The sequence below is a fragment of the Trachypithecus francoisi genome, unplaced genomic scaffold, assembly GCF_009764315.1.
Source record: "Trachypithecus francoisi isolate TF-2019V2 unplaced genomic scaffold, Tfra_2.0 Lachesis_group19, whole genome shotgun sequence".
NCBI lineage: Eukaryota > Metazoa > Chordata > Mammalia > Primates > Cercopithecidae > Trachypithecus > Trachypithecus francoisi.
The window spans coordinates 39,980,426-40,005,090 of record NW_022681464.1 but is presented as its reverse complement, the minus strand read 5'-3'; the positions used below and the strand labels follow the sequence as shown (position 1 = coordinate 40,005,090).

Sequence of the window (24,665 nt, the reverse complement as noted above, 5' to 3'; positions counted from 1 at the left end):
TACCATCAGAGTGAACAGGCAACCTACAGAATGGGAGAAAATTTTTGCAATGTACTCATCTGACAAAGGGCTAATATCCAGAACCTACAAAGAACTCAAACAAATTTACAAGAAAAAAAAACAAACAACCCCATCAAAAAGTGGGCAAAGGATATGAACAGACATTTCTCAAAAGAAGACATTTATGCAGCCAACAGACACATGAAAAAATGCTCATCATCACTGGCCATCAGAGAAATGCAAATCAAAACCACAATGAGATACCATCTCACACTAGTTAGAATGGCAATCATTAAAAAGTCAGGAAACAACAGGTGCTGGAGAGGGTGTGGAGAAATAGGAACACTTTTACACTGTTGGTGGGATTGTAAACTAGTTCAACCATTATGGAAAACAGTATGGTGATTCCTCAAGGATCTAGAACTACAAGTACCATATGACCCAATCATCCCATTACTGGGTATATACCCAAAGGATTATAAATCATGCTGCTATAAAGACACATGCACACATATGTTCATTGCAGCACTATTCACAATAGCAAAGACTTGGAATCAACCCAAATGTCCATCAGTGACAGACTGGATTAAGAAAATGTGGCATATATACACCATGGAATACTATGCAGCCATAAAAAAGGATGAGTTTGTGTCCTTTGTAGGGACATGGATGCAGCTGGAAACCATCATTCTCAGCAAACTATCACAAGAACAGAAAACCAAACACTGCATGTTCTCACTCATAGGTGGGAACTGAACAATGAGATCACTTGGACTCGGGAAGGGGAACATCACACACCGGGGCCTATTATGGGGAGGGGGAGGGGAGAGGGATTGCATTGGGAGTTATACCTGATGTAAATGACGAGTTGATGGGTGCTGACGGGTTAATGGGTGCAGCACACCAACATGGCACATGTATACATATATAACAAACCTGCACGTTGTGCACATGTACCCTAGAATTTAAAGTATAATAATAATAATAAAAAAAGAAGAGGTCTGTTCATTTGGGTGGAGGGCTTAGGATTTCATTCTTATTTCTCATTTCATAAATTTTCTAGAGTTCCTAGTGACTCCAAGAAAGGAGAAACCCTTGGGAGGAGTTTGACTTCTGAGTCTCTTGGGGGTGAAGGGAGGAAAACTCACATTTCTGCTGAATTTTGCAGACGTTTATGTGCTGGTCAGAACAGCCTTTTAAGTCTCTCTGAACTCATAACACAATCTTGGTTGTTATCTAAGTGCTCAGACAAAGGAAATATTTAAAGGATTTCCAAGACGGTATTTTCATAAGTGTTCTCTGTGCCTCTACCTCCAGTGGAGAGTCTTTTTCCAAGTGTGTATTTCCCTGGTCAAAACCACTTATTTTAACGTAGCCCAATTTGTCCAAGTTTTTCTTTATGGTTGTTACTTTTTGTGTCCTGTTTAAAAAATCTTTGTCCACTCCCAGGTCGCAAAGATATTCTTCTAAAAGCTTGATTACTTTACTTTTTATAAATTTATTTTTTTAATTTTTCATAGAGCTGGGGGTCTCACCATGTTACTTAGGCTGGTCTCAAACTCCCAGACTCAAGCGATCTTCCCGTCCCAGCTTCCCAAAGTGCTAGGCTTGCAGGTGTGAAGCAGTTTTAAGTTCATAGCAAAACTAAGCCAAAGGTACAGAGATTTCTTTTACGCCCCCTTCCCCCACACACGCACAGCCTCCCCCTTTCTGCATCCCCCACAGAGTGGTTCATTTGTTACAGTTAAACCTACACTGACATATCATAATTACCCAAACTCCACAGTTCATGTTAGGGTTTACTCTTGGTGTCGTACATTCTATGGGTTTGGACAACTGTGCGATGACCTGTCCGTTGTTACAGTGTCTATCATACAGAGTTGTTTCACTGTCCTAAAAATCCTTTGTGCTCCAAATTATTTTACTTTTCAGATCTAGATATGAAATCCATTTGGAAACTTTTTGTGTATAGTATGAAGTAGTCACTTTCATTATTTTTCTGTATGAATAACTACTTGGCCCAGCCCTAAAGACTGAAAATACTGTCCTTTTCCTACCACACAGCAGTGTCGTGTTTTCCATAAATCAGATGTTCCATGTACCTGTGCGGTTGTTTCTGGACTCTTTAATGTACTGGTCGTTTTTTGTATCCCTGTACTATTATTACACTTTCTTAATTGGCATAGCTTTGTAACTGGTATTAATAGCTGGTAAATTAGGTCCTTCTTATTCCTTGTTTTGTTATTTTTCTTTCCTTCAAAATTGACTTTGCTTTTTCTTGGCCAAAATAACTCAATGAGCATCTTGATTCCTAGAGTAAAATTGTCTTTTCCTTTTCAAGTTTTATTGGCACCATTTTTATGGCTTTCCTGATGAATTACAATCCAGTAATATTGTATCATTTAAATTATGTTCTAAAATAATTCAGCAGCTCTGCATGTAAAAGCTTTCCATGACCCTGTCAGCCAGCCACTTGTCTGCCCTGCCCTTTAAGGCTAGGGAAAGAATTTGCTTCCTTTTCCCCTTGGCCTTTCCAAAGTCCATCTGTGTTTCAAGGCCTTCTCCAAATCTTGCATATTTTTGCCTTAATTATGTAACTCTCCTCAGACTTCTGAAGCTATGCTGGGTGGCACAGATATGAGGATACATGGCTGCTTTACTCTCAACAAAAGGGCCTGATACCTCCCCAGGACCCCAGGCCCAGGCTGGCCTCCTTTCTTCAACATCATCGTCTGCCTCCCTCCCTGGTGGGCAGCAGCCGCTCGGGCTGCCTTCAGTTCCTCTCCAGCCTTGCTCTTGTTATAAACATCAGGGACTTGCCACTCAGGGGTGGATCTTTTTGCCTGGAGTGTTCTTCCCTTCCTGCTCCCAGCACCTTCCTTTTATCAGTTAATGTTCATTAATCCTTAAGTCCCCCCTCTGGACATCTTTCCCTGACCCCTAAACTAGATTAGTTCCCTTTGTGGTATTGCAATCATAACAGGTTCATTGTCTGATGCACACAGCAAGTCAATACGTGGAGACACTGGGTTGCAACAGAGAAACAGGTTTAATCATACAGTAGCTGATGAGGAGATGGGAGGAAACCTCAAATCCATCTACCCAAGGAGATTGGGGCTACGGATCTTAAGGGTTTGGAGTGGGCTGAAGTGTGTGGAGATAGTTGATTGGTCGAAGAGTGCAGGGTGAAGTCCTGGGACAGGAGGATGAAGATGTTGCATTCTCATACTGATCCTGTTCTTCTGTGGGGTTTGGCATCCGCTGTTTTATTAGAATTTGGGTTCTGAAAAACTTCTTAAGTGATCCTTAAACAAAAACCTCATGATTGTAATGTCAGCTCTCCTGTCTATAGGAACAATGAGATGCACTGGCAGTATCTAGTGTTGAGTGACTTTCAGCAACAAGTAAGCGGGCCAGAGCGCAGCCTGACTGATGCTTAATTATAACTATATTTCTTCTGTCCGGAGTGTGGCATTCAATTCCTATCAACCTTGTGGGGATGGTTTCAGTATGCTCCCCATGCTCCCTTCATAGCACACGTCATAGCTCCCAATTATAAACCCATTTGATTAGCTGGTGAACATCTGACTCTTCTAGATTGTAAGCTCACATAGGGCAGGGGCTATGACTGTTCTGCTCAATATTTTAGTCTCCAATACCTAGTCTACTGTTTGTCATGTAGTAAGGGCTTTGCCATTCTTTTATGAATGAATGTATGTATGAATGAAACATTTTGGCCTAGTGGCCTATGTTATTCTCCATAGTACCATGCAGGTAGGTCCTCCATAAATATCTTTCTGATTCATGTCATCTTGTTGTCTAGGACATTTTAATAAAGAACTCCATATTATTTATGGAGTTATATAACAGTATATAACTCCATATTATTTATGGAGTTATATAACAGTATATAACTCCATATTATTTATGGAGTTATATAAGAGTATATATAAGAGTATATAACTCCATAAATATATAAGTTATATGAGAGTAGCTGGCTACAATCTGAAATAATGTGACTGGCCATTGTGGGTAGAGTCAGGGGTAATTCTTAATTCCCTGTATCTGATTTCATAAGGGTGGTGGTGGTAAGAGGCAGTATCACTCAAATATGACTTAGGAATGTCCTCTGGCTGCTGATAGCTGTCTTGCTTTCTGCATCTCAAATCTACCTAAAATGCTTCTGATTTGGTTACGGTGCATAGGGGAATAGCATGCTTAGTTGGGCTAGCAGCAAGTTGGAAACTCAGGGGCTGTGGCTTTTCATTGCTGGGAACTCATGTAACTTTAGCTTGTTTGGTAGCAAAGCAGGGCTCCTGGGTTTGCTTTATTTGCAGTTAGTGTAGATGAGTGAGATTTAACATCTGGTCCTTCATGGAAAATTCCTGTAGTTCCAGAGATGGAAGAAAAAAAGCTATCATTCTATTATTAAAGGGCCCAGAATTAGCTCTTGTTCTCTGTGTTCCATATGCTTGTCATTGATAAATGACCACACTGTCTTTGCAATCTCAAGCAATCAGAAGGGGAGATAAAATATCTGCTCCCTGGTTACCAGCAGCAGCCCTGTGTATTAGAGTGTGTGCAGGGAGTGGTGCTGGAGTCCTGTCTTGCTCTGGTAGGGACTTCTGTAATTTGCATATTTAGTGAGTCAGTGGGGAGAGATGAGAGATAGAGATGCCATTTGTGATACAACCTCTGGTGCCCTATCTGTGCAATCTAGAAAAAAATCACTAACCAGATTCTGTCTCAAAATGGAACACTGACCTTTTCCAAAGCCCGCCTCACTGGAATATAACAGGGCTAATGTAATAGAAGTAAATGACACTTAGCTTCCAGGGGGAAAATTGATGTAAGGTTTTATCAGGAGGGTCATCCAATGGTTGTTAGAAGCACAATTTTAATGGCTATACATGAGAAATTAAGATCAATTATTAACCATATTGCAACTGAGTTCCTTAGACACCTTCCACTGGGGAGGCATGAATAGGATATGGGGCAGAAAGTTCTGAGGGGCGTGGTGGGGAGCTGTAGAGCTCACAGTGGTCTGTGGAAGGCTGAACCCCCCCATGGGGGAGCACTCGATGCTCACAGATAAGCAGGACCATGTGGATGCCTGGGGTTGGGGACAGGCGAGTAACAGTAAGAGGAGGAAAGACACTGAAGACAAATTCAGTTACACCACATTCTTGATCTTGGTTTATTTATATTGGGCATTTAAGAGTTTATAGCCAATTAAATCAATTCCTCAATTATTTTGTGAAACACAAAAATGTTGTTGTAAATGCTAATTAGGCTAGAGGATGTTTGCATCATTTAAAACTAGGCAACAGTCTGCCTACGACGCTAAGTGATTCATTACACTGAAGTGAATTCAGTGCATATAAGTCATTGGTGAGACTCGAAGGATTTGGGTGGCTGGCCCTGCCTTCTGTTGATTGTAATGTATTTCCTCACATGGTACTTGTATTATTATAAGAGTCTCCATCAGGAGTTTCCCAAATACCTTGCCCTTACAAGTGAATGCCATAGGAATGCCAGGACGTATGAGTGTGATGCTGCACAAAGACTATAACCTGTGAACACCTGCTCTCCAGGATGCTTTGCCAAGGCAATGGGGTTAAGTGGTTCCTTCCTTCTAAGTAGCTCTGTTCCCACCTCTTGATCCGAATTTTTGGGCACAGCAGATTGGGCCAGAATAAACCTTGTTATTCAACCTATGGCTGGCTTAAGAAGTGGCCTGGAGCCTGGTATGGTGGAGTGTGCCTGTAGTCCCAGGTCTGGGAGTCTGAGGCTGAAGGATTGCTTGAGCCCAGAAGTTTGAGACCAGGCTGGTCAACATAGTGAGACCCCATCAGAAAAGAAAACAAAACAAAACAAAAAACACTGCCTGATATAAAAGTGCTGCTTTATAAGGATAATGGTGATATGGAGAGTCTGTTAGGCTCTCTCTCTCACAGGAATTTCAACTGAAGATATGGCAAAGGTCAGTCAGTTGCAAGAACATTAGCCAGGACTTTAGCTGGAATGCCCTCAGAGGGAAGGAGATATGTACAGTCATGAAGCACTGCACGTCGTGAAAATGCAGAAATAAGAGTGAGAGAATGCATAAAGTCAGAGAGACTCCAGAAGAAGCAGAGAGGTGCTTGGCTGGTCGCAGCAGATGGAGAGGTTAGGCTCACTCATGGCAGAGGATAACCTATGTGGTGCAGTAACTGGAGCTATACTGGATTTTTCCAGTTTCCGAGTTGTAATGTGAAGCTCAGCTGAACAGTTCCTGGACACTTGGCTGTGACATTTGTATCTCTATTTTCATGGTCCGCTCCCCTCTACCATAGCTTAAGGCAATGGAAGAGAATATTATTCCTTGCATACCAAAGAGTCTAACCCACAAGTAGTATGTGTGCTTTCTGCACCTTTTTATTTTGCATGTATTGTCTGTTAAGTGCTCTGGGTGGCTCTTCTCCCCACCTTAATCCTTCTCTTTCTCTGCTCCAGCCTTCGCCACTCTCTTTGTCCCACAACCTCCCCTGCAGGTAGATATGTATGACCCGAAATGAAGTGGTAATGAGGGCAGTGAGAGTTAACACACATCTAGTTTGACTAAGATACTCTTTCTAGGAGCAAGTCTAAATCTTTTGAAATTGTTTTTGTTTGTCCTCACACTTGTGCACTGTATAGTGGTAGTAGACAGAGCAACCTGGGTTTCACATTTGTCCTGCTGCCAGTATATACTGTGTTCTCTCTTTTCAATGTAGCCTTGGCTTTGCTTGGAATTAATTTTTTTAAATCCTTAATGGCTTCTTTGTTTTAGCGTTAGAACCTTCTTGAGTTTTATTTGTATTTTATTTTACTTTTTTTTTTTTGGAGAGAGAATCTTACTGTGTCACCAGGCTGGAGTGCAGTGTCATGATCTCAGCTCACTGCAACCTCTGCCTCCCAGGTTCAAGCAACTGGGACTACAGGTGCTCACCACCATGCCAGACTAATTTTTTTGTATTTTAGTAGAGACAGGGTTTTGTCATGTTGGCCAGGCTGGTCTCAAACTTCTGAGCTCAAATGATTCACCCACGTCGGCCTCCCAAAGTGCTGGGATTACAGCTGTGAGTCACTGCGCCTGGCCCCTCCTTGAATGTCAGAAAGAGATATGACTGCCTGGCCTATGAATATATTCCCTAGCCTCCCACATAGCTAGGTGTGGCCATGTAATTAAGTGTCCCTGGATAGAATGTCAGTAGGGTGATGTTTGCAACCTTTATGACAATTCTTTAAAAGCAAATTGCTAGCCCTCCATTTTCGTTTTTGCTTTCTTTTGGTCCCACATGGGATATTGGTTAACCAGCTTCACTCAGGTAAATGAGGGCAATATTGTTAGAAAGGTTAAAGCAGTAAGATGTAAGGAAGTTAGAGTCCTCAGATAACCCATGCAGCAGAGCCACTTACACACTGGAGTACTTCTGAGGTGTTACACGAGAGAGCAATGAATAGCTCTTGTGTGAGTTGTCCTCTTTTTGAGTTTCTCGGTTACAACAGCCTAGTCTATTCCCTGATTAACACAATGGTGGACACTTACAAGTGCTTACTATGTGTTAGGGACCACACTGAGTGCTGAATACGCTTTGTGTTGGTTAACTCTCCAACAACCACCCTAAATTAATGCCACTTGCCCATTTTACAGATGTGCAAACAGGCTTACAGAGGTGAAGTGTCTTGGCCAAGACTGCATGAATGCAAGTGGCAAAAAGGACCTGAAATCTCTGAAGTGATTCAAAACACGTATTCTTGATAGCTATACCCTCATGACTCTTCATACAGAAAAATTTCTATTCTTCTTGGCCACTTCACAGCTTCAGTCTATTGCAATTCATGTGTCCAGGCTCCTCTGCTCAGTTTGGTATACATTGATGGTTTTATCCTGTTTTTAAAAATATTGTTCTTTGCTCTGAATAGATTTATCTCGCTTTGTTCACTACATTGTAAATCCCTCAATGGATGGATAAAAATGCCCCATAAATGATGATTATATGACTTAATGAATAAGAACTGTCTGGTCTTCCAGAATTACTCAATATTATCTTTTGTGATGTTTCCTCATAGGTGTATAAATTCTGTTGTTAATTAATCAACCCCAGTGAACGTCATCCCTCCAATTTTAAATACATCTTCTTGGTAGTGAGCATATTTGTGTAGAGGAAATATCCAAAAAGATGATTTTAAAAAAGAAATTATGTCCATTCTGTTTACCACTATAAATACAAATAGGTGGGATTTAGAGTTTTCCAGATTGCACTTCAACCAAATGGTAGATTTATGATCAGTCTACCATGTATGAATCAGTATTACGTCTGCTGCGCAATAGAAACAAACACAGAATAGCAGTTGCCTTAAACAAGGTATATTATTTTTTTCTAACCTAAATAGAGGCCTGGAGGTGGGGATCTGAGAACTGATACGGTGGCTTCTTGGTCATTATATCCCAAGATCCTTCTTTTTCTTCTGAAATCCCTGAAAACAGTTTCTATTCTAATGGTTCTAATGGCTCTGCCCCTTGTAATAACTATCAGGCTAGAGTTGCAGGCAATAGGATGGGTAGAGGATAAAAGGCCTTTATCTGACTTTACTCTTCTACATCCCTTTTCCAGGATTTTTATTAAATGAACTTCCACTTCCACCAAGAATTTAGCTATACCTAGTTACATAACTACTTGAATAAAATTAAAATTGTGTTTTTATCTAAGAAAGAAAGTAGAGAATCAGTGCTGGGTAGACTGCCTAGCCTTCTAATTAGGAAGTTCCCACCATTCCAGATTAGGGGTTGACAAACTGGTCCACAGGCCAAATCTGGCCTGTGGCCTGTTTTTTTGTAAATGAAGTTTTATTGAATGAAAGCCCTGTGCACTCATCGATAGCTGATTTCATGCTACAACAGCAGAGTTGAGTAGTTGTTCCAGAAATTGTATGACCTATGAACTTAAACTATCACCTAACTGGTTCTTTAAAGGAAAAGTTTGCCCATCCCTGCTCCAGATCCCAGGGGGCGGGAGCAGGGGGCAGGTTCTGATGAAAAAGTTTGCCAATGCCTGCTCTACATCACAGCGGGCAGCTTCTGATAGTTTCACTGGTTGTGATCCTATTATAGGAGCAAAGTTGACCTTGATATGGATTCAGTCATCATCTATTCTCCAGCCCCAGTGAGGTTATATACGCTATGCGTGTGTTTGGGTGCAAGTAACATGAAACCTGAATAATATTCGATTAAACAGAAAGGAATTATTTTCATCACATACATGAATGCCCAGAAGGACATGGCCCAGGGCTGGTACAGATGCTCAGTGCTGCCTTCAAAATTAGGCTGCTTCTTTCTCCCCAGCCATGCCCAGAATGTTGACTTTCATCTTCATGCTTACTGGAAGATTAATGCAACACCTGAAGGCTTCTGTCTGCATTTCCCGAAGGAAGTGGGGAAGGTGCAAAAGGGCAAGGGTCTGTTCTTTTCTAGAAACTTTCCCAGAGGCCCTCATTGGCCAAAACTGTCTCTCTAGCAGCTGAGGATCCTAGGATTCAAACAACCATGGAAGAAAAATATTGGAAAAAAAAACCCAGTAAAAGAAATAACAGTACAGCAGTGAAAACTAATACAATTTTTAAAATATAGTATAACAACTATTTACATTACATTTATATTATATTAGGTATTATAAGTAACTACAGATGACTTAAAGTGTATGGGAGGATGTGTGTAGATTATATGCAAACACTAGGTCATTTTATATCAAGGACTTTGGTATCCACAGCGTGTCCTGAGACCAATCCCCCAATTGTATGTGCTCTGGTGGGCTTCTCATAGTTAACTGGTCCACTCCAGTGTGTTCTTATAGTCTCACTCTTCCCTCCTCTCTTTCTCCCCTACCCTTTCCTCTCACATTCCTGAAATTAATTTCTCTCCTTCTTCCCTCCTTTTCATGTTTTTGGCTAGGTGAGAAACCTGGAAATGAGCCTGAAGAGGTGAAGCTGCAGAATGCCAGCAAACAGATTGTGCAGAATGCAATCCTGCAAGCTGTGCAGCAAGTCTCCCAGGAGAGTCAGCGCAGGGAAGAGAGAATCAGTGACAACCAGGGCCACATCCAACTGGGCGTTGGGGAGTTAACCAAGAAGCACGAAAAGAAGTAACATGGTGGATTTTGCTCTTGACATGTGCTTGGTTTCTAGCCTTCCTCTTAGTATAGGACGCGTCACCAAAATGTTGCCAATAAAGCAAACCGAAGTGTCCCCAGCACCTAGCTGTAGAATGAATTCGCACTAGCCCCTGGCTGAGAAACACTGTTGTGAAAAAGTGCATTAGACCATTCTGTTCATATTTATGCAGTGCCTCTGAGACACAGTGGGGCCAAATATGACACTATAATTGCAAAGTCATTTTGCAGGCCAATTTACTTTGAAAGTTCTTTGATTTGAAAAGAAGAAGTCTATGTCTCGTTTATTTACTTCTGCCTTTTATGCATTCCTTCTGTGAATTTAACAAGCAGTCTTTTTGCTGAAATACTGAGTACAGTCCTGAGTTCTTTATCATATATTAAAAAGACATGCTAGAAAGGTGAGGGAATGGAGTTTTAGTTACCTTCAAATGTGAAATTGAGGCTTTTATAAGGTGGGTTCAGGTCTAAGATCAAATTATGCAAAGGGAAAGTCTAAGGCTGAGTCCCTCAGGATCATACCAAGGCATTTATTAATATTTATGTTATTTTAAGAAAGGGAGGAGTTTAAGCTTCTCAAGAACTCAGTCTTTTAGTCCCAATTCTCTGAATATTTCATAATTGGTGTTTATGCTCTGCATAGAAATATTTTGGGAATATTATGGATTTCTTGTCTCATCTCACGATTAAATAAAATAAGACAAGTGAGTCTACACATGTGAGTTGCCAATGACTCAATTCCTTAGCAGCCTCATGGAGAATGGCTAGAATTGTCGATTTCTTCAACAGCTGCCTGTCATTAAGAGACTTACACGTGGGGCTGACTATGGGGTGTAACATCCTTGAAAGGGATTCTGGGGTCCTTACAAATGCTGTTTTGCCACCAGGCTATGCATTTGCGTTAGGACCTTACTACCTTTTCCCAACCACACGTTAAAATTATTTTTTTGAGATTATGAAAATCACACAGTTCAGGAATACATGAGAATACGATAGGGACAGTAAAGTGACAGTGTTTTGAATGCAGTGACAGAGATATGTGTGTACATGTGTAACAAAAGTGTCTGTGCAGCAACAGGCTTGATCCCTGCTCCACTTCTGTGAGAATAATCCACGTATTTCTGGAGTATCTAGAGTCCCATTTCCTGGGCTTCACAAAAGTTATTGAATTGGTGCTATTGGGGACAGAGGAATAATTTGACCTTGGTTAAAAACCTTCTGGTTTCAGAGTATCAATATCTACGTTTGATTTTTTTTAAAGCAAAGTATTATGGTATAAAGTGTGACTGATATTAAGATATACTTCTGAAATTCCAATATGCTACGGTTTCTAGAATAAATCTTTGGATAAAAAATAATGAATGAAAAAATGTCAGTTTTGTTATGCTAGTGCCCACAGTGCACAGGTGGAATAAATTCACGGGAAACATGGCTGGAGAAGGAAGCAGAAGGGCTTACAATTTAAAGCTTGTTTACTCACAGGTGTTTCTTTTAGCAGAATTCATGCTAAGTGAAGAGTGAGTTTCAGTTGACCAAAATTCATATAACTGATGTGATATAATTGCATAGCATACATAATGGGAATGAAGGTATCCAGGGAAATTATTCAGGAGTGCCACAAATAAAATAAATAAATAAATCTAATGCTTGTAGTTTGTAAGTGATCGGTACTGTGTCTACTCAGATATTTGGATATGACCAGCCTTTGTTTTTGCTTTCAAGTGACAGAAACATATAAACATACTATTTTTCCTCTCTGATATGTGTGTACTAAAAAATTGGGAATTTTTGGAACATCTTATTGACCTCTGTATTAAATGTTATTTATAAATAAAACATACACAGCTTTGAAATATTTTAAGCAAAGTTTTCTAGACTCTGCTGTTTGGCTCATTTTGTACGTGGATCTTACCATTATTTGGCACCACGAGGCTTCCAAGGCTATTTTCAAACCCCTAGATATCACGACCAGGGGAGGTGCTTCTTTAATGGGCCCTTCACTATGACTGTGTGAGGACAGCCATGGGGTGCTGGGTCCTGAGGCTTGAAGAGAAAAGGATGTATGCTAAGAAGTGGGCTTTTGATCTCAAGAATTCAAGGTAAGTGGGTCTGGAAGGTAGGGTGTCTGCCATAATCTTGGAGATGGAAAATCAACAGCAAGGAACAGAGATATGACTAAGTTGTAGGGAGGACAAAAGGAAGTTCGGCAACCCCTGTGCTCAATAGGTAGGTGCCATACTGGCAAAATTCTAAGAAAGCTCAGTCATAAAAATAAATGAGTGAAAGACCTATAAACTCTTACAGACCTTTCAGTCTGAAGAAAAAGTTACTAGATTTGACAAGGGGCCTATAGAACTTCATTTGACATAGGATTAAGGTGGATTTCCACTTGATTATTATCGTAAACCAGATCACGGCTTTTAGTTTCAGAAATGAGTAGGAACATTTACTTAGTGTCCTTTATCTTTCTGATTTACTACATACACAGGCTTCCCATCTCTGTGTGTTCAGCTGTTCGTCTTTTCCGTTGCCTGCCCCTAGGGTGGAACTAAAGAAAGAAATCCTTTCATCTTACTTTGCTCTGCTGTAATCATCTGTTCAGTGCAAACAGTATTGTAAATTGATGCAAAATGACTAACAGGTTCCCTTCACTTCTGATTTATTTTTTAGCTGTTTAGGTTTCCTTTATGGTGGAATTTCAGGTTACGAAGAAATGAATCTGTCATTTAAAAATAATCATTGAATTTATGCCATTCAGAGATGAGTAACTGGCTGTTTTCAAGGCTGTTTTGAGATTTCTATGATAAAACAATACAAAAGAGAAGAACCTTTAATTTATCCACTGTAATACCTTACTCTAGTAAAATACAGTAAAAAAATATATATATATAAAAAATCTGAAACTAGTTTAGCCCCTATAATACCAAAACAGATGTAGAGACAGGAAAGTGGAAATTACAGTAATAATATCTTTCTTGAGTGTGTGAAAGGTTTTGAAAGATATTAGTACACATTACCTCATTTATTTCATTGCCACAACCTCAAAATAAGGTGTAACCTGAGAAAAATCTTAATTTGGTTTGGCTGTGTCTCCACCCAAAATTTCACCTTGAATTGTAATCCCCACTATCCCCACGTGTCAAGGGTGGGACAAGGTGGAGGTAATCGTATCGTGGGGGCGGTTTCTCCATGCCGTTCTCATCAAAGTGAATGAGTCTCGTGAGATCTGATGGTTTTATAAGCGTCTGGCATTTCCCCTGGTTGCACTCACTCCGTCTTGCTGCTCTGTGGCAAAGGTGACTGCTTCTCCTTTGCCTTCGGTCGTGATTGTGAGTTTCCTGAGCCCTCCCCAGCAATGTGGAACTGTGAGTCAATTAAGCCTCTTTCCTTTATAAATTACCCAGGCTCTGACAGTTTTTTACAGCAGTGCAAGAATGGACTAATACAGGTCTTATTCTCCTTTAGCAGATAAAGCCACACTGAGGCTCGGGGAAGATAAATGTAACCTAGATGGAGAAAGTGAGCACTACTGCGCACAAAAATACATGAAATGAGTAATCTCAAACTCTGTGAGCATCAGAAAACAAAATTTAAGAGTATAAATTCTAGGGATTTTAAGAATATGAATTCTAGATATATCAATGTTAATATGTAAGAATGCAACTGCTTTAGATAAAACATTTCTGCATAAGAAATTTAACAAAAATAGTAAAGTGTCAGTGAAAATATTCAATAGAAAAACTCAATGCCATTCAATTAAAACGTGGTAGCTAAGGAAAGAAACAAGAGACTTCAGAGGGAACAAAATAGAAGACCACAGTATGGTATGAGAAGACTACTAATCTTTCCTCCATTACTCAGAAACCGTATTAGTAAGTGCACAAAATCCTTATCCAGGTGTGAGAAAAACAAAGTGAGTGACTTTGTCCCTTGTCTTCTGGTTACAGTGTAGTGGAAATGGCTGTTGGGAAGAAATAGGTGAGATAGGAGACAGGACTCCTCTCAGATGAAAGTGGTAACTTTGGCTAGGTGCGGTGGCTCATGCCTGTAATGCCAGCACTTTGGGAGGTGGAGGCGGGTGGATGACCTGAGGCTGGGAATTCAAGACCAGCCTGACCAACATGGAGAAACCCCGTCTCTACTAAAAATACAAAATCAGCGGGGCATGGTGGCACATGCCTGTAACCTCAGCTACTCAGGAGGCTGAGGCAGGAGAATCCCTTGAACCTGTGAGGTGGAGGTTGCAGTGAGCTGAGATCACACCATGGCCCTCCAGTCTGGGCAACAAGAGCAAAACTCCATCTCAAAAACAAAAAAGTGGAAAACTTTCCCTTACCGAAATTAAGAAAAAGGAAGAAAATGGAAGGAAGGAAGGGAGGAAAGAAGATAAATCCCCACAGCATATTCTAGGAAAATAGATATAAAATGCTCAACAACAATACTACCAGAATAAAAGAAAAGTTTTTAAGTTCTGGGCTGTGAGCAAGTCATTTACGATGGTAAATTTTCATGCTGGCATCAGATTACTTCATAGCAACATTGAATACTCTAATACAAGGGAGAAATTGCTATAAAGGAGCACTGAAGAAAGGAAAGTATGAGGGAAGGATATTATTCCCAACCAAGATGTCAATTAAGAATAAAGGCAAAAATTAAAACAAAACAAAACTTAAGCATTACTAGTACTCAAGATTTCTTTGTGAAAAATCTGCTTGACTGTGAATTTCAGCCAACTAAAAAATGAATAAAAATAAAGACTTTAGGAATGGAGAGGCTGCAACAAAAGGACTAGTGAAGAGCAGTATCTTCACCTAAATATAAAGTGAAAAATACATAATTGTGAAAATGGTGGCTGAAAAGAAGTGTGTAAATTGTTATATCTTGATAGCATGAAATATGACCAAAAAAATCAGGAGGTAGGCAGGGAAAATGACATCAACCTAATGACTTTATCTGTCAGAGAGGAAAGATAATTTATATGATATCAAGTTGAATGCTTTAGTTAATGAACTCCAAGGATGCCAATCCCTTATTAGATTTTATAATTCCTCTTTTTAACCTTTGAGGAATATTTTAGAAACTAGTATGACACAGAGTTATTTAAAGTTTAGCATTTTCTTAAGTTTCCACTTAGTATTTTTTTCTTTCATTAAATTAAAAAGAAATTAGGTATTCTACTGGTATCCTTTTTTTATTTTTATTTTTTTGAGACAGCGTTGCCCAGGCTGGAGTGCAGTGGCTTGATCTTGGCTCACTGCAACCTCCCCGTCCCAGGTTCAAGCAATGCTCCTGCCTCAGCCTCCTAAATAGCTGGGATTACAGGCACCCACCACCATACCCGGCTGACTTTTGTGTATTTGTAGAGACAGGGTTTACCAAGTTGGCCAGGCTGGTCCCGACCTCCTGACCTCAAGCGATACCCCCACCTTGGCCTCCCGAAGTGCTGGGATTACAGGCATGAGCCACCACGGCTGGCCTTTTATCCGTATATTTTTACTGTGTCCTTTTCCCCTGGAATAATCCCTTGACACCATATGTGCCCCACTGTTAGCTTTTATTCTTCCACTGAAGCTGACCAGGAGGACTCCTGCTGCATGTGAAGACCTAGAGTGACCTTCTTACTTAGAAAAGTAATTCCTTTGATCATTCAACTTAGGTCACAGGTTGTACATAGTCTAAGGAATAAGAGGACAAAAGAATAGCTTTATTCCTATGGTGTTTTTCCATTTTTGAAGCAAGTTACTATTCTTTTCTTAGGTGATTTCTACTTAATCCATTAACCAGTGCTTTCACCACATGCCTGACACTTGTGCCTAAGAATTGATGCTCTTGCATGAATGCTCCACTAGTTGAGTTATATGTGCAGCCAATGTTGTTGCCGCCCATCTGTATGCCCTCAGCATGCGTCATTTCCCTATTCACAGATGGCTTCTGGCTACAAATAGCTGTCACTTTTTGCCTGTGGGCCTTTTCTAGGTATACCTATGTGCTCAGCCTACACAAGGGGCTGGCCAGAAGTACCAGGTAGCTAAGGGTCCAGGACAGCCTTCCAACAATAATGGATAGGAGATGGCATGTAAATACTTCGGCCTTCTCACCGCCCAGGTGGGCCAACGCTGAGGTGTGTCCCATGGTCTCCCATTGGTTGAAACCTGATGAAGTCCCCGGTGTGCAGCCCCTTCTCTCTCATTTCTCCACTTTCCTATTGGTGCTTCCTATGAGCTACTTTCACGCAAATTCTTGTCTCAGGATCTATTTCTAAAGGGACCAAAGTTAAGACAATGGTGTTACAGTGCTTCCTATCAAAGAAAACTGAGGTTACTAATTATTTGTATCTTGTTGCAGAAAAATTGGACCAGGCTTTCTGAAGAGACAATCTGCCTCAACCAGGTAAGTCTTTCAAAACAAATGCCAAAGTAATTGACTGTGAGTTGGTTAAGAAATCAGATGTGTTGTGTATTTTAATTTTATTATGGCTATCTTAGCTGGCTTGCGATTTAATCTCAGTTCTGTTTTCTAAACTGGCTAATTTATAACCATTGAATCCACAGAAATATCACATGAACAGGTACTAGAGGCTGCTGTACTAAGGAAAAGTGGTACAGAGACTATAGCCAGGCCGCACAACTTATAAACCTAAAGAACTGAGATTTCAAACATAGGAGACAAATATCAAGTCCAGTAATTTTATCAGTACCTTCCCTCCTGAAACTAGATATTTTTGGCAAGTTTTGGCAAAGAGTCATCCCTTTAAATTTACTGCTTTGCTTATGCTTTACAATTAAGGATTCACCTTTGAAATCAGCAGAAATAAATATATGTAGATCTAGAATTTGTTTCTAGTTTTGTAAAATTCAAAGTTTAATAAGAGCTATTTATGACAAACCCACAGCCAATATCATACTGAATGGGCAAAAACTGGAAGCATTCCCTTTGAAAACTGACACAAGACAGGGATGCCCTCTCTCACCACTCCTATTCAATGTAGTGTTGGAAATTCTGGCTAGGGCAATCAGGCAAGAGAAAGAAATCAAGGGTATTCAGTTAGGAAAAGAAGAAGTCAAATTGTCCCTGTTTGCAGATGACATGATTGTATATTTAGAAAACCCCATCGTCTCAGCCCAAAATCTCCTGAAGCTGATAAGCAAGTTCAGCAAAGTCTCAGGATACAAAATTAATGTAAAAAATCACAAGCATTCATATACATTATTTGACAAACAGAGAGCCAAATCATGAATGAACTTCCATTCACAATTGCTTCAAAGAGAATAAAATACGTAGGAATCCAACTTACAAGGGATGTGAAGGACCTCTTCAAGGAGAACAACAAACCACTGCTCAGTGAAATAAAAGAGGGTATTTCTGTGGGGTCGGTGGTGATATTCCCTTTATCATTTTTTATTGCGTCTCTTTGATTCTTCTCTCTTTTCTTCATTAGTCTTGCTAGCAGTCTATCAATTTTGTTGATCTTTTCAAAAAACCAACTCCTGGATTCATTGATATTTTGGAGGGTTTTTTTGTGTCTCTATCTCCTTCAGTCCTGCTCTGATCTTAGCTATTTCTTGCCTTCTGCTAGCTTTTGAATATGCTTGCTCTTGATTTTCTAGTTCTTTTAATTGTGATGCTAGAGTGTCAATTTTAGATCTTTTCTGCTTTGTCTTGTGGACATTAGGTGCTATAAATTTCCCTCTACACACTGCTTTAAATGTGTTCCAGAGATTCTGGTATGTTGTATCTTTGTTCTGATTGGTTTCAAAGAACATCTTTATTTCTGCCTTCATTTCGTTATGTACCCAGTAGTCATTCAGAAGCAGGTTGTTCAGTTTCCATGTAGTTGACCGGTTTTGATTGTTTCATAGTCCTGAGTTCTAGTTTGATTGCCCTGTGGTCTGAGAGACAGTTTGTTATAAATTCTGTTCTTTTACATTTGCTGAGGAGTGCTTTACTTCCAACTATGTGGTCAATTTTGGAATAAGTGCGATGTGGTGCTGAGAAGAATGTATATTCTGTTGACTTGGGGTGGAGAGTTCTGTAGATGTCTATTAGATCTGCTTGGTGCAGAGTTGAGTTCAATTCCTGGATATCCTTGTTAACTTTCTGTCTCGTTGATCTGTCTAATGTTGACAGTGGGATGTTAAAGTCTCCCGTTATTATTGTATGGGAGTCTAAGTCTCTTTGTAAGTCTCTAAGGACTTACTTTATGAATCTGGGTGCTCCTGTATTGGGTGCATATATATTTATGATAGTTTGCTCTTCCTGATGAAATGATCCCTTTACCATTGGCCTTGTTTGTCTCTTTTGATCTTTGATGGTTCAAAGTCTGTTTTATCAGAGACTAGGATTGTAATCCCTGCTTTTTTTTTTGCTTTCCATTTGCTTGGTAGATCTTCCTCCATCCCTTTATTTTGAGCCTATGTGTGTCTCTGCATGTGAGATAGGTCTCCTGAATACGGCAAACTGATGGGTCTTGACTCTTTATCCAATTTGCCAGTCTGTGTCTTTTAATTGAACCATTTAGTCCATTTACATTTAAGGTTAATATTGTTATGTGTGAACTTGATCCTGTCATTGTGATATTAGTTGGTTATTTTGCTTGTTAGTTCATGCAGTTTCTTCCTAGCATTGATGGTCTTTACATTTTGGCATGTTTTTTCCATGGCTGGTACCTGTTGTTCCTTTCCATGTTTAGTGCTTCCTTCAGGATCTCTTGTAGGGGAGGCCTGGTGGTGACAAAATCTCTAAGCATTTGCTTGTCTGTAAAGGATTTTATTTTTCTTTCACTTATGAAACTTAGTTTGGCTGGATATGAAATTCTGAGTTGAAAATTCTTTTCTTTAAGATTGTTGAATATTGGCCCCCACTCTCTTCTGGCTTGTAGAGTTTCTGCCGAGAGATCTGCTGTTAGTCTGATGGGCTTCCCTTTGTGGGTAAACTGACCTTTCCCTCTGGCTGCTCTTAATATTTTTTCCCTCATTTCAACTTTGGTGAATCTGACAATTATGTGTCTTGGAGTTGCTCTTCTTGAGGAGTATCTTTGTGGCATTCTCTGTATTTCCTGAATTTGAATGTTGGCCTGCCTTTCTAGGTTGAGGAAGTTCTCCTGGATGACATCCTGCAGAGTATTTTCCAACTTGGTTCCATTTTCCCTGTCACTTTCAGGCACACCAATCAGAGGTAGATTTGGTCTTTTCACATAATCCCATATTTCCTGGAGGCTTTGTTCATTTCTTTTTACTCTTTTTTCTGTACACTTCTCTTCTCACTTCATTTCATTCATTTGATCTTCAATCACAGATACTCTTTCTTCCAGTTGATCGAGTCGGTTACTGAAGCTTGTGCATTTGTCACATAGTTCTTGTGTCATGGTTTTCATCTCGATCAGTCCTTTTATGGTCTTCTCTGCATTGATTATTCTCTTTATCCATTCATCCACTCTTTTTTCAAGGTTTTTAGTTTCTTTGCACTGGTTATGTAGTTCCTCCTTTAGCTCTGAGAAGTTTGATTGACTGAAGCCTTCTTCTCTCAGCTCGTCAAAGTCATTCTCCATCCAGCTTTGTTCCATTGCTGGCGCTGAGCTGCGTTCCTTTGGAGGGGGAGATAAGCTCTGATTTTTTGAATTTCCAGCTTTTCTGCACTGCTTCTTCCCCATCTTTGTGGTTTTATCTACCTTTGGTCTTTGGTAATGGTGATGTACTGATGGGGTTTTGGTGTGGATGTCCTTTCTGTTTGTTAGTTTTCCTTCTAATAGTCAGGACCCTCAGCTGCAGGTCTGTTGGAGTTTGCTTGAGGTCCACTCCAGACCCTGTTTGCCTGGGTATCAGCAGCAGAGGCTGCAGAAGATAGAATATTGCTGAACAGCGAGTGTTGCTGTCCGATTCTTGCTCTGGGAGCTTCGTCTCAGAGGTGTACCCAGCCGTGTGAGGTGTGAGGTGTTGGTCTGCACCTAGTGGGGGATGTCTCCCAGTTAGGCTACTCAGGGGTCAGGGACCCACTTGAGCAGGCAGTCTGTCTGTTCTCAGATCTCAACCTCCATACTGGGAGAACCACTGCTCTCTTCAAAGCTGTCAGACAGGGACACTTAGATCTGCAGAGGTTTCTGCTGCTTTTTGTTTAGCTATGCCCTGTCCCCAGAGGTGGAGTCCACAGAGGCAGGCAGGTCTCCTTGAGCTGTGGTGGGCTTCACCCAGTTTGAGCTTCCAGGAGGCTTTGTTTACCTTCTTAAGTCTCAGCAATGATGGGCACCCCTCCCCCAGCCTTGCTGCTGCCTTGTAGTTAGATCTCAGACTGCTGTGCTAGCAATGAGGGAGGCTCTCTGGGCATGGGACCCTCCAGTCGAGGTGTGGGATATAATCTCCTGATGTGCTGTTTGCTAAGACCCTTGGTAAAGTGCAGTATTAGGGTGGGAGTTACCCGATTTTCCAGGTGTTGTGTATTTCAGTTTACCTTGACTAGGAAAAGGAATTCCCTTCCCCCTTGTGCTTCCCAGGTGAGGCAATACCCCGCCCTGCTTCAGTTCTCACTGGTCGGGCTGCACCTGCTGACCAGCACCGGCTGTCTGACACACCCCAGTGAGATGAACCCTCAGTTGAAAATGCAGAAATCACCCATCTTCTGTGTCACTCACGCTGGGAGGTGGAGGCTGGAGCTGTTCCTATTCAGCCATCTTGGGTGCTCCCAGTGAAAGGGGAAATCTTATACACTGTTGGAGGAAATGTAAATTGGTACAACTACTGTTAATTGGAGTATGGAGGTTCCTCAGAAAACTAAAAACAGAACTACCATATGATCCAGCAATCTAGCTGCTTGATATATATCCAAAAGAATGGAAATCAGCCTATTTGAAGCAATATCTACACTCTCATGTTTATTGCAGCACTATTCACAATAGCCAAGACATGCAATCAACGTAAGTGTCCACCAGTGGATAAATGAATAAAGAAAATGTGGTGTATGTATGCAGTGAAATGTTATTCAGTGATAAAAATAATAAAATTTTGCTATTTAGAGCAAGATTGATGGAACTGGAAGGTATTACGTTAAATGAAATTAGTCAGGCACAGAAAAACACATATTACATGTTTTTACTCATGTGGGAGCTTTTGTAGCTCCCACATAAGAGTAAAAAAAGGTGAAAAGTTGAAAAAAAAGTTGATCTTATAGAGGTAGAGAGTAGAATGATGGTTACCAGTGACTGGGAAGGTTAGGAGTGCAGGGGTGAAGAAAAGTTGGTTAATGGGTATAAAAACATAGTTAGTTAGAAGTAATTTCTAGTGTTCAATAGCATAGTAGAGTGAGTATAGTTAACAATAATTTTATGTATATTTCAAAGTAGCTAGAAGAGAAGAGTTGGAATATTCCCAAGACAAAGTAATTTCAATGTTTGAGGTAATGGATACCACAATTATTCTGATTTGATAATTATTTTATCCATGTATCAAAATGTCACATGAAATCCAGAAATAATATGTACAATCATTATGTATTAATAAAAACGTGTATTTATTGGATGAGTAAATATATTAACTAATATAATCTTTCATTTATTTATTCACATTAAATTAATCCCCAAAACCCATGGTTAGATGCACTAACCAGTTTAATTCTTATTTCTTTATAAAGCATGTACCACAGTGTGCGTATTTTGCAGTTTTGAAAATTGAGATGTACAGAAGTTAAGTAACTTGCCCAAAGTCATCCCTCTAACAAACAGTGATATCAGAATATAAGGAAAGTGTTCTGCAGCTTGCAGTCTGTGACCACAGCTTTATTGTGGTGCTGTGGGGGTGGGGGATTCTAGGCAGGGGAGTAGGAGGCACCAGGAGGGTGGCTAGAAAGCCAAGTCCTAATTATTCCCTTCACAGGACTTCTGACCTTTCCCTGCCTTAGAGTCCTCACTTGTCCATGTGGACAACATTCTCCCTGTCTATATGCTGGGTTATGGTGAGGATTGGATTTAAAAGTCAAATACAAATCTCTAAAGATCTATACAAAACACAAGTGAAATTAGTATTTGGAGGAAGGTGATTATAAATTGGCCAAGAAGAAACTATTTTTGAAATGCTGGGTAAATGCAGATGCAGAAGGTTTGGATGGAGAGGTTACCTTCTCTCAGAGTAAGTGGAACTGAGGAACTCAAGGACTTCAGGGAGCTTCAGATTTCTCTAGAAATCTTAGAGTCAGGGGAACTAGAAGTAAGATGTGAGAGGAAGAGCAATTAAAAAAAACAACAGATGTATTGGCATTTGCAAAATCTATATATGTACATAGAGATCATAAATGTTAATTGGCCTTAGGAGAACTTGATCAATGTTATGTTGTATTTTTCTAATAAGCTTTAAAGCATATATTAGTAATTTAAATACTTATTGGAGGATATTTGTAGTTACAGAACAATATTTTCTGTTTGCTATTCCTTTTGCCCTGTCTCTGGAATATATCTCAGTGTTCCTTTCAAATATAAGATAAAGTTAAAAGGTTTTTTTAATCATCTAATTAAGAATGAAAGATTACTAACTGAATTATAAAGGTGCTGATCTCTCTCCATTCCCCACCTCATCCTCCTGCTTCTTTTATAAGTGAATTAACATGCAATTTAAATTGACTGAATTATAGCCTATCAGGAGATATACTTTAATAGCTCCTGGAACAAAAACCAGTAGGGAAATAAGCTTAACTGAAGTTAAAGTTGCCTTAAAATGTAGCTTGAAATTGGATTTTGAATTACTTAATATATAAATTTCAGAGTTCTGAAGCATGACGTATTTTGGTTCTTATTGTTTTTATGTTCTTTGTGTGAAAATGTGACACAACATTTCTAAACTATATAATTTGATTGTAACAATAATAACTGTCTTGATTTTAATAGTTTATAACTAACCATCTATAGGTATAAAATGCCAGAACTGAGGGGGCTTTCAGCATAGTATTTCTGAGAGTTCTTCAGAAGCCTAGTCTTGTAAGATGCACTGAAAATCAAAATTATTCTTCAGGCATTCAAGTTGAAAAAGACTGCACACAGCGGCCCACTCTCAGAAACTTGCAATGGGCATGAACTTATTAAAGACTCCGATAAGTTTTCGATAACAAAAACCTATCAGTTTTTGTTCAACTGTTTTTCCAACATACTTCACCATAGATCCCTTCTGGACAAACAGCTATTAGTGACTTTGTAGTATTCAGTCGTAGGTCAAGTGACTTGCCCACAGATACACAAACGCAAAAATCCTGATTCTACAGCTAGCTGATGTCCTTACCCCAAATAAAAAATACATATCATTATTGTGGCCTATTTTCAGAGAACACATGCTTACTACTAGTGATTGCTTTAAAAATGTTCATAATCGTCTCTTTAATAACCTGTTCTAAATGTTGGTTATTAATATCAAGTTCATCAATCTGTAGTTACTACTTTTTGAAACTGAAGACATTTGCAATCTTTAATTCTTTGATTTAAAAATAATTTATCTTGGTTTCCCAAATATTATTGATAATGGTTTTATAAACATGTATTCAAGGTTCGTATGATACAATTGTTCTGGTTTGGATATTTGAAATTCTTGAAAGCAACAAGTTATTCTCTTACAATTACCTTATATATCTTAAGTTTACTTTTCCCTTTAACCATTATTTTGACTTTTCAATTCTTCTCCTTCTTAAAAGTAAAATAAATGGAATATTACTTTAATTTTTGCTTATGGCCAGCTCTATACAACAACATTAGTGGTATGTAATTTAATCCAATATATAATACTTATATATTGGCTTTTGGAGCTTTAGATTTAATATATTAAATCTAGGAAATTTTTAGGAAATTTTGCTCATCATATGCCCATAATTTAAATGTAATCCTGGAGTATTTCTAGATTTCTCTGAAAATTAACTCATGTATTTGGATTAATTTCTGATTAATTAAAATATTACTGCCTGTACACACTGACAAAGAGGAAAACTGATATAATACTGAATGTCACCACCTGGGTCAAAAACAGGAACTATCTTTTCTATAAGTAGTAGTTGGTCCATATCCATGATACTCATGAAATTCTTAAGAAAAAACTTCCCTAAAGGCATACCAGGGTATAGTCTACAGGCTTGACAATATAAAATAAGAGAGTTTGAAGGAACCAGCCTCAAATGACATTTACTAGAGTGAATTTATGAAGGGAGGGAAATACAATGTAAAATTCTGTGACCTGGAGGGGGCAAGTATGTATAATAGGTTCAGAATGTTCCCCCTGTGTAGGGACTGCCATGGGAACAGTTAATATGCTTTTTATTGATTGATGGTCAGCCAATGGGCAAACTTTTCCTACAGAAAAGTTAAGAGCTTGACATCATGGAGGGCTCCATTCCATGTGAAGTGATGAGGCAAGGAAGTGAGGGAGACTGTTAAACCCACAAAACAAGCTGGTGGAGAAGTGGGGAAGACAATGGGCGTAGGATGTAGACTCAGCTTTCAACTAGCAATTGCTTGAG

The 24,665-nt window shown here is 39.6% G+C and overlaps 1 protein-coding gene across 1 annotated transcript in view; it reads left to right on the top strand.

Moving 5' to 3' along the window:
* The window catches only part of AKAIN1 (A-kinase anchor inhibitor 1), a 56,449-nt gene extending 44,398 nt beyond the window's left edge, over window positions 1-12,051 (top strand). The window contains exon 2 of the mRNA XM_033178243.1: window positions 9,974-12,051. Coding sequence (XP_033034134.1) covers window positions 9,974-10,167 — 194 coding nt within the window. The 3' untranslated portion in view covers window positions 10,168-12,051. The remainder of the gene's footprint in view (window positions 1-9,973) is intronic.
* Window positions 12,052-24,665: the final 12,614 nt, after the last annotated feature.